General features: G+C 28.7%; 1 protein-coding gene across 22 annotated transcripts in view; it reads right to left on the bottom strand.

Annotated features, from left to right (window-relative positions):
* Positions 1-16,037, bottom strand: part of LOC107450274 (phosphatase and actin regulator 1) — a 173,871-nt gene that overhangs the window by 10,577 nt on the left and 147,257 nt on the right. For 13 of the 22 annotated variants that reach the window (XM_071180087.1, XM_043041565.2, XM_043041573.2 and 10 more), the window contains 5 exons: positions 14,128-14,232; positions 11,085-11,270; positions 8,940-9,134; positions 4,970-5,198; positions 1,923-2,068 (listed from right to left, as the gene is read on the bottom strand). In XM_071180087.1, coding sequence (XP_071036188.1) covers positions 1,923-2,068; positions 4,970-5,198; positions 8,940-9,134; positions 11,085-11,270; positions 14,128-14,232 — 861 coding nt within the window. The remainder of the gene's footprint in view (positions 1-1,922; positions 2,069-4,969; positions 5,199-8,939; positions 9,135-11,084; positions 11,271-14,127; positions 14,233-16,037) is intronic. The other 9 variants (XM_071180095.1, XM_071180094.1, XM_071180088.1 and 6 more) reach the window with 2 other exon arrangements.

Genomic DNA, 16,037 nt, shown 5'->3' with positions numbered 1-16,037 from the left:
TATTATTTTATTATTTGTGTTTATATATATATATATATATATTAATGCAAAATAGCAATAAAATTCTAGAAAGATCACTACAACATCTTTATGTTGCAAGAACATGCGTTTAGTCAAAGAAGACACCTCTTAACTGGGTTTTTAGATTCAGTAAAAACCACACATTTATCACATAAAACATAACCACTCACAGCAACGGTGTGAAAATTAAGCTAAATAAATCTTTATAAACAAATATAATAGTTTTATTTTAATATCAATCTAAACTCAGGTAAAAAAAAAAATTAAAAATAATGAGTTCAGATTATGGTATGAACAGCAATTAAAAAAGCATTAAAGTTAAATTGCAAAACTTTGCTCTTAAAATAAAACTGCAGTTAATATAAATCAAATGAAAAACTACAAATATTTTGCTTTAAAAAAAATATTTAGCTTTCAATAAGTAATAGAAATAAAATAAATCCAAGGATTAATTTGAGATATAACTATGACCAATACATATATTAATATGAATCCATATATTCATACTATTGAAATGTAAGTTAAACAAAACATTTTAATTAGCTGCTAAATAAATTTACTTTAAATTATAAGAAACTATTTCGAGAATCAAACCATTCTTCCAAATTGAAATTAAAAATATGTTAAGTGAATGAGGTTAAATTAAAAAAGGGGGTTCTTTTTAATCAACTGTATAAAACAATTTTTTAAAAAAATTGTCAAAATATGTACCAAAAAAGTGTATGAGAATTAAAGTATAAATAAAATAAAATAAATATTTTTAAAAAAATAGTTGTGATAAAGCTTTATAATTTAATAAATTGAATCACAATAAATTTAGTATGTCGAAAAAATATAATCATGTAGAGTTAAAATCTCATTATGAACCAAATCTGTACCAATCTATAGATATATCCCTAATATTAAAAAAAAAGAAAATGGAACCAGGCTTAGACAAACAATTCAGTAAATAGTACAGAATTCAGCAGGTGCAAAGGAATCATTGCCTCATAATCAGTTCTTTTTGACTGATACTTGCGTGGAATTGATATCAAACAAGTTTAAATCTGGAGGTTAAATTTATAATTTTAAAAATTGATTTTTTTAACAAGCTTTTGCTAACTTGTAAAAAATGAATTTGATACAAATAGAAATGAATTGTACAAAATGTACAGGCTATTTCCATAAGCACTACAAAAATATCAGAACACTGATAAAAAAAACACTTCTAGTCCTCATGGAGTTATAAAAAAAATATTTAAAAAAAAATCACTTTTATTATAATTAAAATAGAAAATTCAAGTTTTCACTCTATATTCCCCTTAAACAGAATATTTTAATAAACCTGTTATTAGTGATCATAAATTAAATGCTAAGTTTTGATGTGAGCATGCTTAGTGAGAATTTCTTCCAATATCAGGAAAATAATAAATTATAGTATATCAATCAGAATGGGCAACAAGTAAAAAGGGATAATTAAGATAGAAATTAAAAAATTTTGGAAAAAAAATTTTTTTTTTTTCTGAATCGACAAATACTACCTTATGAGGCGATATTTCCCTTAAAGTCAGGTATTTCTTATTTATATTCTTTACTTACACAATGTACTTTTAAATAAAAAAAATATATTTTTTTAGGCACTAGTTGCTTGGTTATGGAAAACTTAAGGATTTTCCTTTTTTGCACACAGAAAGTGAAACTTCCTTTAAAGTTGATGACATTATATCATTTAAAAAAAAAAAAACATTTCAATAAGATTTAATTTTAACAAAAGCAGCAAACCAATAGTAAATTTTTTTCAAACATTGTACAGTATGAAATAGGTTTCTAATTTAAATCCCAAAATCTAAATTATCAATTGTACTGCAATATGTATGAAACAAATAGACATCTAATCAGATTCTAAACTATAAAAATCTTACATTCTTCATCATCCCCATAATAATCTTTCCATAATATTGGATTGTCCGACTCTGAATCGGAATCAGAATCATCTGTAGCACTAATTGAAATGGAAGGTAGTGGACGGCCATCATGATCAACAGATGATACTCTTCTTAAACTTGACCTACAAAAGTTTACAGTTAAAAATAAATTTTAAATGAACACAGGGAAATAAAACTTAAAAAATCCAATCAATGGAATTCACTGCAAAAGGACAATCACAAATTATAATTTTACATGGCTTTAAAGTGGTCCACCAAAAACAGAATAAACTTAAATGAGAACCCTTAAAGTGATTTTCATTAATGAACACTCTAAAATTAAAAAGTTAAAAGTAGTGCAAAGATAAAAAAAAAATCAAACTGAAATAAATTTAACACCTCACAGGATGCACAGTAAATTAGCTTCAATATGCATTAAAAGGATTAATGTGATCAAATAAAACAATCAACTAGACCATTGAGGCATAAAAGGCTTATTAATAATAAAGTTAATAACAATTTAAGTCTCATTGATTTTTTATTTGTTATATAACTTTATATGCATATGATTCCATTAAACTAAACTTAAAAGTACTGTACTAAGGACAAAGTTAACATTGTACAATGTTAACTTTGTCCAATGTTATAAAAAATTTGATAAAAGGAAATCTTTCCGCTAACAGAAAATCTTAAGTAAAAAACTTTTTGTAAACAAGTGATTAACTCTTGAAACTAGTTTCACCCCTTTCATCACCACCCCATTTTGGTGAAATTTGTATGAAAATCACTTTTTTTTAAATGTTTTAATTTTTATAAACAACAACATATTCATATAACAAGGATAAATTTGGTAGAACACAAAAAAAAAGTTTAAAATAGAAATCCAATGCTATAAAAACATTTTAAATAAATGAAAAAAAATACTTTAAATTTGAGGAAGAAAAAAGTGCATGTAAAAAAACATTTATCCACAGAATGTCATAATGAAATATATCACTAAGTGATTTTATTTATATCAGGTGAATACGAATCTCAATGTGTAATCGTTAAATCACACGAATATGGATCTCTCCATTTAATTTTAAAATCGCATGAATATACATCTGTTTGATTTTAAAACGTTCTGAATACAAAATGCGATGCTTGGTATAAAAATGTGAAAATATGAAGCAGGATGTACGATCTTAAATCGCGTAGATATGAATTACGCTGTGTGATTTTAAATCATATGAATGTATTTTTAAACTTTATTTGCATAAAATAATTTCATGAATATGAATTTTTTTTCTCGGGAATTCGAAAAAGACAAACTTTTTTAAAAAAAAAAAAAAAAAGACTAAAAGCTTTAGCACGACAGTGAAAAATTATCTGTGAACAGTGTTCGTGTGGATAATACACATTTAGTTAACAGCTTATTATCATATTTAAAAGTCATAAATTCAACAACAAAAATTAATTGCTTTATATAAATTTTAGACTCTCAAAAGTATTAAAATTAAGATTTTCTAAAGACCACACTCAAAGTCTAAGAAACAATGTAAGAAAATTGTAATTTTTTTTTTTTTTTTTTATATATATACAGAATAAAAGAAAGTGCTGGTGGTTTATGTCTGTCTTGAGTGTGTTCAGGTTTAAAAAGCAAATTTTTTAAAATTAATTTCGTAAATGGCAGATTACATACAAATTTTGAAAAATTAATAGTAATATTATAAAAAAAGTCATTGGAATAGTATTACAAAAACTCTAAATGAAACCTTTAATGTATCTCACATTCAAAAGTTACCGGTCTTTTCAAGCTTGATTACTTTCCCACAGATTTAAACTACCCTACTGAAAGGGAACTAAATCAACATTTCAATTAATAAGGATTAATTTAATTTGCATTTAGATTGCCCTATATAAAACTTGTTAACTTCAGCTATGCAGCTATGCACCACAAACAATTTAGTTGTTCAAAGGCAATATTTTTGTTTTAGATTACAAACACAGGCTATAGTGTGGATACAATACTCTAACTAGATAGCTTTAAGACACTGAGTAATTCAAATCAGGTGCACAAAAGCACCTGCATAACTCCGCCCCCACATTGGTGACCTTCGGAAGTGATGTGAACACGCCTACCTTGGCAAAAAACGCCCACTTTGATCTGGATACGCTTACATCGGCAGTAACGCCTACTTCGTTGGATGGTCCACATTGAATAGTTGACTTGCTACTTGTGACTGCAACATTATCCACCTCCTCGCACTGTTGCTACTCAGTCTCGAGCACACAACGTCGGCCTGCATACACTCGACTGCTAAAGGCAACACAGGAGCGACTACGACCGTGAAGTTAATACACCTCTCACATTCAGCACTCAAAAAGTACGGTGATCTTAATACAGCTCTCCCGGCTCAACCGCACGAAAACAGCAATGATTCAACTAGTGGTATTCATTCATCGAATTCTATCACAGATATAATTCTGGTGGGGGAGTACTGTAGCGTATCTACCACTACAAAATTACAACTGCATTTCACTAGTATATAAGACATGTTAACTCGACTCTATGTCGGGGTACCTTTTCATAGATGAAGGTTGACATGGTCTGTAACTCCACCCCCCACACATCAAATACGCCAAAAATTGTAGAGAAAATATGAAAAATTAGTTATGCCGCACCTCCTAGGGCACGTCTCCAGCCCAGAAACAAAAAGCGTGCCACTAAGTTAATTTAAGCAAAATTTCAACCTAGCTTAACTTAATATATGGTTTTCCTCTCCTCGTAAAGCAATGTAGCTCCATCAAAAGTTCTATGTGAAGGCTAATTTGTTTCAATGTTTGATTTAATCTAAGAGTTCCCTTGTCTTCTGGTTTTGGATCAGAAATAGAGGCTACAAAGTATATAAATTAACACCAGCTTGTCTGGGAAGGAGGATGGTGCACAATTGCCACTAAAACACTTTAAATTCTTTAATTTTCCTAATTCTTAAATTTAAATTTTTAATTGTGGAGCCTTAACCTGCTTGCTCCCAAATGAAATATGACTAAAATAGATTTACCTAGCTTGAACAATTTGTAGCCTTTGGAAATCTGCGCAGGTAAAGGGGCCTTTTTTCTTGAGTGCACTTTTCTTGGGCATAGCTGACATAGGGTGAGGTTCTTTGGCAGGGATCTCTTCAACAGAAGAGAAGTCAACAGTAGGTTCTCTTTGAGTAACATACACTACACATGGGACAGGCATTTTCACCTCAGGTGCATTCCTTTCCTCTGCATCATCAGAAGATTCAACTGGAACAAAGAATTCACACACTGCAATTTTTATTCCATAATAAAAAATACCAAAATCTAAACATTACTGTAATATTTTTTTCCTCTTTCTTTTACAAGACCGCATATTATATAGTCTGTCCAATGTTGAAGGTTTGTTAGTGAGTAGACAAGGTTTAACCTAGGGGTGAACCTTTTTCAGGGAAGGGCCACTTGCACGGCAGGTAGATTAACGAAGGGCTGTACGCATATTTAGTCATGTTAGAGGCAAATATTATTTTTATAAAAACATTAGTGTTCTAAGCACTAAATATTTTAATCAATAAACTGAATAACATATTTGCAGAAAATTAAATACTTTCAATTATTTAAATTTATTTAAATCTAAAAAAACAGATACTTTTTTGAAAAAAACTTTTCCCATTTTTCACAATAATTTATCAAATATATACATATATACAGAAATACAGAGAAGAGGATATAAATTCTAATTGAAAGGAAGCTAACAAAATGAAATTGCAAAAAAATATATGCATTTTATAGAGTAACATTAATTTGAATAAAATATTTTAATTAAAGAAAATTTATAATGTTTCAACAAAAACCAAATTAAAAGAATTTTTTTTTTATTACATTCAGAAGTTCCTGCAGGTCACTCATGTGGTCCGCAGGCCACAGGTTGTGCACCCCTAGTTCAACCTTTCACACTACGAGCACTTAATATGTAGTTTGAACTGATAAGAACATTAAAATCATTTAAACTACAAAGCACAATATTTTAAATTAATATCTAAAACTAATAAAATAATGTGGTTATTAATTATTAAGATATAAAACTATTAAAGGTTTAGAGTGGAGAATTTCTATGTCACTGTATAGGTGGTGTCAGTGGAAAATAAAAGATTAATACTTTAAAATTCTAGTATGAATAATGAGTATACTAGTTTATGCAATTATCAAACACAAAAATGAAATGAATCACTTATTTTATACAAAAATTTACTGATCAGATTTATAGATACTTTAGATTACTTTTAGATACTTTAAGACAACAGCTGATAGATGCAAAGTAAATTTTTACCAGTGAAACTTTTTACACAATAGATTATATATTTAATGAAACACTGTTAACAAATAGAATGAACTAAATTTCTAACACATAATCACTGTCATTTTGATTATGAATAAGTAACTTACTGTAATGAAAAATGTTTATTATAGAATAAAGTCTTTATTGTATAATCTGTAAATCTTAATTGAAACATTGTATTAATTAAAACATGGAAGAAAATATACAGCATATGTATTTTTTCAAACTTAGTTTCCTTTTGTTGTTTTTGTACTTCATTAGACATTATTTTAAAAACATTTCCGCTCAATTTGCAGGACACTACTTGTTTCTTGATTAAAATATTTTATTTATATACCATAATTTTTTTAATACAATGAAGTTTTAAAAACTTGATTGACAGCTATGCTGTAAAAAAATTAAATCGCACTGAAGGTAGAGTTTAATGACTCAAGAATTGGATGCAGTTCTACCTAATGAGCATAAACAATATTGTATATGCGGTTCACAAAATCAGTTAAAATAAATCTGACAAAAAAAATCAAATAGGAAAAATTATAGAGATATAAAAAATAAATTTAAAGATGTCTAGATAGAAAGATAAATAGAAAGATGTCGACTCCAAAGATATTGCTGACACCAATATTTGCAAAACGTTTGAAGAAATAAGAATGGAAATAAAAAGCTGTTTTTTGGGAGGAAAAAGGTTAAAAAGTTAAAGAAAAAAAGTTAGTTTCGGCCAAAAGTAAGCTATAATAAAGATAATACCATAAAATATTTATAATGAAAAATAAAAGTGTTATAATTGCAATAATCTGATATAATTAGGATTGATACTATGTTGCATAAAATTATTTGGATTTTGGATCACTTATCTAATTTTATCAATATGCTCTGAAAAACTAGCTTTTTCAAAAAATAATTATACTTTCCGAAATTAAAATTTTATGTGTGAACAATTCCGCGCATAACAAAGAAAGTTTAATTTTGAAGGTCTCATATCAGGTATAGCTAGTGAATTGAAATTGAGAAAATATAAAAACTGTGCACTTCACACAAAAAAAAAAAAAAAAAAAAAAAANAAAAAAAAAAAAAAAAAAAAAAAAAAAAAAAAAAAAAACTTTATAATTTATATATTTTATAGAATTCATAGTGGGAATAATAGCACATTAAAAAAAATGACATTTTTTTCATTTTGAAACATTAAAGACTAGTTATTAAGAAGAAAAATTATGTATTTTAAAAAAAGTATCATTTGCTCTATGTGTAATAAAATCAAATTTTATCACCAAAAAAAGAACATAAAATACACTTTTCTTTAATCTCAGAATTACTTTGTTTAGAACAGAAAATTTTAACAGTTTTTAGTACAATTTTATTAACACTGAACAACTCATAATAGTTTCGAATCTATGAATGGAAAATTTTTATAGCACTGTAGCATTAAAAAAAATAACCAATATCAGTTACTATTCCCTCACATCGATACACAATTAAAATTTGTAATTTAGTTCAAGATTATGATAATCAAATAGTTCAAGATTTTCTTAATCAAATTTCAAAATAGGGTTTCCATAAAATCTAAAAGCAGTAAATATCACACTTAGCATTCCTGCTCAAAAGTAATTTTTATGGATACTTCAATTCATCATTTAAAAATTCTACGAAATGAATACAGTATTAGATGGATTGTAATCTATCATTTTTTAATTCGAATGAAAGAGTCAAATCAGGAATTGACTAACTACACAGGATTTTAAACCTACAAAATTTGTCACTGCATTTGCTTAAAAAATATTTACCTTAAGACTCCTGAATTCATCATAAAAATTTGATAATGAAAAATTGTTAATTGATTTTCTTTTTCATTAGAATGGCTGAATTCGCAAAAAGGATTTAATGAAAACTGTTGGTAACACAAAGTCTAAACGCATATAATTAGTGGATAATCCCTAAATTTAAACTATTGAATTTGGCAGTTTCCAATATTTCTACTTTAAATAAAAAGTTGGATCAAAAATTCATATCTTTTGATTTTTTTTTTAAAAAATCCATAACTGTATTGTTAGAAAATATAATATTCAGTTCTGAAGAGGCTCAAAAATCAAAAATGTCAGGATAAAAAGCTAAAAATTGTGACAAAATATTTTTCATCCGGAAAATCAGGACAACTATGAACTCTGCATTTCAAGAAGAGAAGTTCGAATATTGAGTGTTCTACAATTCAAATTTAATTCTCGTAACATTACTCTATTCAAAAACTGAAATGACAAAAGAAACAAGAAACTATCAATGAAAGTTAATCTTAAACACTATTTTGTGTAATCAGAAAATGAATCTAATTTACAAATACAGAAAAAGACAAAAAGGTAAATTAATAATTAAAACATTAAATCAAAATGGAAAAGCACCTAAAATCAAATTTGCTTTATTTTACTTTTATGGGACCTCGGGGCACTGTCAGTTTTGGTTTTTCCACTGACAACAGAAAGGCTTCCAGTGTGTTGGTAGGTAATGTGTCCCAAGAAGAAGTGCTGTCTTGCCAACACACATATATTTTATTTTATTGCTTTTTATTACTTTTTCCTGCTTTAATTGTTCATGAATACCTAAATTAAACACTATTTTGTGTCTAATTGTTTCACAGAGTGACAAAATTAAAAAATAAAATTGATTGATTCAATGATACTAACCTGAGTGTGAGTGAAACTTAGAGAGTAAAAGAGGTGATGGATTTGAGAACATTGGAGGTGGTGGGATAGGGCCAATATCATTGACAGATATTGGTGGTTCTGGAAGAGAAGATAGAATTATTTCCCCATCATGGGAAGGCACCTCTTCTACATCTGGAAGGTTCAACAGGGAAACATTATGTATCACAGGTATGGCTACAAAAAGGAATACCACATCAGAAGTCTTTTCACATCGCTTTTACATCTCAAGGTTTAAAACAAAAATCATAAAATTATAATAAATTCCAGACAAAAAATAATAAAGTAATTATCCAAACAAAATATTTTTAATAACTCAAAATAATAAATAAATCATAAAAAGCTACTTAAAGTAGCATTGTAAAAATACTAATTTTGAGAGATGTTCAAGACTAAGATGTTCAGGATTGGGGGCCTTATTTTCAAACCAAAACTCTATTAGAAATTTAACACTTACAGTTAAAAATAAAAACTATAAATACATAGCACAATATTGGAAAAAATCCATCAAAACACAGTCATTCCTCTTTTTCACTAATGGAGAATCTCAAACTTATCCTATAAGAGTCAAATTACAACTTCAAGAAAAGTCTGAAATGATTACATTTAACGCTTACTTGGTCTTTTGATACCTTTATGTTTACTTGAATTTATTCACTTTTTTTTGCACACTGGTTATAAAATTTTAACTCCCACTACAAATTCACTGGAATATGGATTTTATTGAAAGTATTATGCATGACAACTTTTTATATAATAAAAAGTACTAATAGGGTTTAACAAGGCACAGAAACAACTACTCTATGCCAAACTGGCAATTCAATAAAAAAAACTAATGTTAATAACTTTTAAGCACTGGAAACTTACTGGAAAAATCTTTAATGAAAAAAAAAAATCACTTTCTTGGGGGCACAAATATGAGAATTAAAACAGGCTTATCCTTACTGCAAATAGAAAAGTGACCCTTATTGATTAAAAATATGAGAACTCATCAAGAATAGCAACTAAGTTGTTACAGACAATATTCTTAACCTGCAATGACAATATTCTTATTATCAATTTCACTACTGACAATATTCTTATTATCAAGTTCTATTTTAAAGAAATTTAAAAATTTTTATAGATATTTCAACAAAAAGTTAACTGAATTAAGAGCATTAGTAAAGTATATACAATAGCTCATTGAAGGTTTCATTTCAGAAAAATTACTTAGATGATTTTTAAACAGCCTAACCAGAAAAAAAAGAAAGTGTGTACAAAATTTTTAATCTACTGATGGAAAATTTAAAAATTCTTAGGCTTGACAAGTTCAAGAATTTGCTTAATCATAACTAATGAAACAAAACCTTATCAATAAATCAATGTAATATGGATGAAGATTATACAGATTTGTTGATAACAAATAATGTACCATAGCTGCCAACATGGATACGGAAAAATCCAGTAGATTTTACGAAAAAGTATAAATTTCTTGACACTTGTTACAAAATGTTTTAAATATTTTACACATAGGGAATTTCAGAGATTTTTAGTCATCAAAATAAAGTGAAAAAACTGCAATATTTTCCAGTTATAAATAACACTAAATGAACTTGAAATGTTATGTATTATGTTTAGTCTTAATTTTGAACAGTAATAAGGATTTAATTCATTAAAGATTGTTAACTGACTTTTATAAATGAGGCTCGCTTCTTTATGCATTATTATGCAAACACTTATTTAAATATTCAAGCAATAATCTGCACAAAAATTCTATTTCAATAGGAATTTTTTAAGAAAACTTTTTTAATTTTACAGAATTTTCTAAAATTCACAAAAACCAGGAGAATTTTTATTAAACCAGTAGACCAGGAGAATCTGGCAAAATCCAGTAAGGTTGGCAGCTATGTAATACCTGATTTCCAATGCACTTCTAGGGTTGTCAAGAATTGAATTTTGATATATTTTATATAAAAAGCCATGGATATTCTGTTTCTCATTCAGTTTCCACGATTATTACAATGCAGTTAAGGGCAAAATGCCTTGGGTGAACCTAAGCAATTTAGTCAATCAATGATAATCTTTTAAAATATGGGGTGAAGGATAAACTTGTACAATGTGTGAAAGTAGTGATGTAAAAATACAAACCATTATTCTGAGAAGTGAGAGACCCAGGTACACAAGAACTAGACACAACAACAGTGTTTGTGTAGGTATCAAAAGACAATGTTGACGTCGTTACCATCGGCGAACATCGCCCCTTATTGCCATCCGACATACCACTCTCCGAGACGAATCCATTAATCTGTGGAATGTGATTGGGGTGAACGGAATCTAAAATTAAAAACAAAAATTCTTTTTAAAACATAAGTCAAACTTGAAATTTTTAATTGGCAACATTTTCTAAAAAAAAAACAATTGTATAAAGACTCCACAAATAACATTCTAGCTTGGGAGTTTAAGAGATTTATAACTTAAATCTTAAATTACTTTTATTAATCTTAATGCATAATTTTTTACGCCCGGCATTTTTTTAATAGCGAATGTTTTAACATGTCGGCTGCGTACGCGAAAGAAAAAAATTACTCTCGATATAAATTAAAACTAAATATAATCAACTAACTACGTCACAAACTTTGAATAAGAGGTTTGTTTATATTATATAATCATTGAAATTTCGTTTGAAAAGGAAAATTAAATTAACAGCTTTAATTGTAGAAATCGTCGATGAATTATCGAAATACGCGCACATCAAGAACGTAACTGATGAGTCATTCATTCATTCATATTACCAAGATACGCGATGTCGATTTCATCCATTTTCTCAAATAAAACGCCGCATCGCGATAACATTCGATGCGTAATGCATTAATCTCTTCAGGTTGTAAGTTGGAAAAAAAATATTAATTACATTAAACACGTAATGTCAGTTAAAGTTCTGCATAAAGCATTTAAAATGACGCGGCAGTATTAGATGTAAAAGCCGATTTAATTTATCTTCTCAGAGAAAACGCTGTATAGCACGTTCGAACATAACACAAAAAATTAAATTGATGCTTTGAAATTTAAAAAAAAAACATGAAAATAACATACATCCAAGGATAAATTTTAGCGAACTAAAAGCATCGTTGAACGTCAGACGACTTTCGCTTAACACATAATTGCGCAATCGGAGTTTATTTCTTTCGGTTTCAGCTAAAATACGTCAAAAGAAGAAAAAAAATCACGATGATCTCAAATGGGAGAGAACAGGGTTCATCAACCCATTAACAGGCATCAAACGTAACAAAGACATATTTCGTCCATAATTGCGAAAATTGGGAAAAAACTTGGAAATCCGAGCAAAGCCTGCACTTCCGGAATTCAATCGGAAAAGAGTCCAAAGAAAGAGTGAAGGGAAGATGCGAATATCTTAAAATAACCCTGAAGAACAGTGGAAAATGAATTTGGCCTCAAATTTAGTCTTGGCGTCACTCACGCCGCATTTTCTTCGAATCTCTCACGAGGATGAGTATCAGAACATAATTCAACAGGTTCATCCATTTTATAAAACCATGAAAACGCGTCATTCAAGTGCAAAAATAAAAAATGCGATTTCACTTTTCCTCAAAAATTCGATATTTATAAGTTAGAGTTAAATTCATTTCAGCAAACAATTAAATCAAGGAAAGAATAAATATTTAAATTCAAACAGTGATGTAACTGTAGATGTAATGTAACTGTAGTCGGTTTAACAAAAAAAAATTCCGATTTTAAAACATTCAACGACTTTCTGGAAAATAGAAATTAATATTTTCTAAGAGGATGAAAATGGTGAGAGAAAAGGGCTTTTTCCTATCAACCGAACTTGACTATTGATGGGGTGGTGGCCGGAAATTAAAATTATAACTATCCTTTAACAGGGTGCGTAGCCAAATCTTTGAATCAAAAATAAGCACTTTTTAAAAACTTTTCAAGCACTTTACAAAAATTTCCAAGCGCTCAAAAAATTCATATTCAATCAATGATATTATTGAAAAACAAAAACTTTTTATAAACAGTTTTAGCGTTAAAAAAAACCCAAAAAGAAACGGGCGTAAATTGAAACAATCAGTACTTTCCCACATCACTGAGTGAATTCAACTTGACCCTGAACTCAGAACAAAAGTACCCTTACCCCCTACGTCAAAAAAAGTGTTAGAAGTAAAATAAAATAAACAAGAACAAAATTAAAATAAATTAAAAAGAAAAACATTTCATAAGGATCTGATATTCTCTATCCGAATTGGAGCACTCGGGTTTCGGTTTCAAGTGTGCGCGCATGCGCAAGTCATAACGTGGGTACGACATGAAGTCCGCGTGAATGATTACGTAGCAAACTCCCCATTTTTCGTGAAATGCATGCGATCCACCAGATATCACTGAAGGGGGAAAAAATTATTTGGAAAAAAAGCACTTTTTAAAAACGCCAACTGAAAAAAGCACCTTTAAAAGCTTTTAAAAACGAAATCCCCAAAAAAGCACCTTAAAGTACTTTTTACAAACGCTACGCACCCTGTTTAAAAAGAATGTTCACAAGTAAACTGATTGTGAATACTTACTCTATTTGGGCAGTTTATTCGAAACATGTAAAATACAAGGCCGACTTCCTTGTATTTCCTTGTATAACCTATCGAACATTTTGAGATCAAAAGTGTAGGATATTTTAGTTTCTCTATTAAATTTTTTCTGTTAAAATTATACCTACGCAATTCTGCAATAAGCATAGTATTAAAGGTAATTTAATAGTAAACATTGGCCGGCTTTTAATTTTTTGACAAATATTTTTGTTTTTGCGTAATTAACGTTAAATAAAAACTTATAGCATCATCCAAAAACGGCCGTAGAATCGTTCATAAAGTGATGTCACACTTGGAGGGGAAGGAGAAAAGTAGTGACAGTTGGGGTATGAGCTGTGACATCACACAATTTAGTTAAAACCTGTTCCCTCCACTCTCTTTTTCTCCCTCTAATTTTTTCATTTCAGTTTCGATATAAAAGTCAATCATAAAAAAAAGTAGAAAAAACTTCAAGCTTGTTTGAAAAAATAAAATTATTAGAAAATAGGTAGTTAAACCTACTAAAATATAATGGCTTCTCCCCAAAATAAGACTGGATACAAAAATAAACCAGAAATGTGATAAGATTTCAGGAAAGTCAGCACAATACTTACCATTTGGTTTACTATCTTGGTCTTTATCCGTACCGTCAGGTAACAGAACGCCTTTTTTAATAAGCTCTTCTTTGGTGGAACGCATAGATATCTTCCTTTCCAGAGCTATAAAATCGAACACGCACTTAATTCTACAAAGAAATGCAGATTCAATCACAATAACACAATTAGAGAAAACAAACATAATAGGGAACAGTAGAGTGAAGCCCGGATGTTGATTCTGATGAAATCAGTTCTGTTTTCAGCACATATAAGCAGAGTATATTTTACTAAGTGAAAACGAGCTGCCATATTGGCGTGTTGTTCTTCTTGAATTCATTGCGTTTATGTAGATAAGTTTGCCTGTGTCAACTCTCTAATGTTCTTCTATAAAAAAAAATAATAATTTAACCCAACTTATTCAGGGTGGCTACTCAAATCAGGTTTCAAATTTCCCTGATTTTTCCAGATCAAAAATGCTTTTTTTTTTCTTCATAAAGTGTAGGATGGGTACAAGAAAAGCGTCAATATAAAGTATTTTACTTAAAATATTGTTTTTTTAATGTTATTTTATCATTTGACTCAGGGGATGGGACCATGGATTCATTCTCTATTCCTTAAGAAACCATGGGAGTTTCATGTGACATTTTAGTTAAACAGGGTTATAATGGACTAAATCTTGATGCAAGCGAAGTATTGCCAAGTTGATGGTATTTCAACTGTTTGGCAATAAATTTCGGTCTAAAAGTAGGTATAACAGATGGTAATATAATTTTAATTAAGAAAATTAGTAAAATTATGAAAAAATTCCAGCTTTTCTTAAAAAATCCCTGATTTCTCCAGGTTTTTTCCAGTATAAAAAAAATCCTCTGATAATTCCAGGTTTTCAAGGTGGGTGGCCATCCTGTTATTATACGTTTACCAAGGATTCATACCTTAACAAACAATGGAGATTTAGTCCGTAGAGGCAAGCTTCTGTTTCGTTTCGATAATATATCTGCTCTCGAGACCGGTTACTACCCTCACCATATATTCATAAAACAGATTTTGAAGATAAAAATATTTATCAAAAATATATACATCAAATAAAAAAATGGATATCAATTATAAAAAACAATATATATATACATAAAACAAAAATATATATCAAGAAAAGGATATTTTACAGGGACTAAAAAGAGGAAAAGCTCAAAGCAAACTTGACTTTAAAAAAAAAAAAAAAGGATGAAGAATGAATATAACATAAGTTTTATCAACAACAAAAAAATCGAAAACCTTGCTTAATATTTCTTGAAAACTATAAAAGCATCAGATGTTTACATTGTTATGTATTTTCGAACTAACTAAAAAGAAGAAATAAAAAAAAAAGTAAAGGAAAGGTGAATCCAATGTAGAAAGTTTCTGCTAAGCTCACGAAAGATGAAGTGGAGTAGAGAAACATTTTAGATGTAAATTTTGTACATAATATTCTTAAATTGTCTCGCAAAATAAAATAAAAAAGTCAGTTATTCTTTCACTGAAATTTTAGTATTTAAAAATTTCCTATAAAGTTTACAAATAGCACCCGGTCTAACCCCACTAGTAAGAAAAGATCAAGTGAGTTCACTTTTTTTTCCCAGAAATAAGTTCTTAAAAAAAAAGCAGGGCAATTATGACTTTTCAGGAATGACATTATTGCACACAACTAAACAATGAACACCTTGATTTAATCTAACAGTTTCTGAAACGAACTGTTCGGCTACAAATTCCTTCGAATCTTAGCAACCTGGCCTTACATATATTAAGTATCCTCCAATGGCGCGCGATCCATCAGGTGTACTTATATTTTAAAATATTTTTATTCACAAAAATATTTTTCTAAAGTTTGCATTGCATTAATTTGATTTTATTTTTAAAAAAAAGTGAGACTAAGTTCAGACGCATGAGAAGCG

Source organism: Parasteatoda tepidariorum, chromosome 4 (genome assembly GCF_043381705.1).
Source record: "Parasteatoda tepidariorum isolate YZ-2023 chromosome 4, CAS_Ptep_4.0, whole genome shotgun sequence".
In the NCBI taxonomy this organism is placed as follows: domain Eukaryota; kingdom Metazoa; phylum Arthropoda; class Arachnida; order Araneae; family Theridiidae; genus Parasteatoda; species Parasteatoda tepidariorum.
The sequence above is the reverse complement of the archived record's forward strand: the minus strand, read 5'-3'. Positions and strand labels throughout refer to the sequence as shown.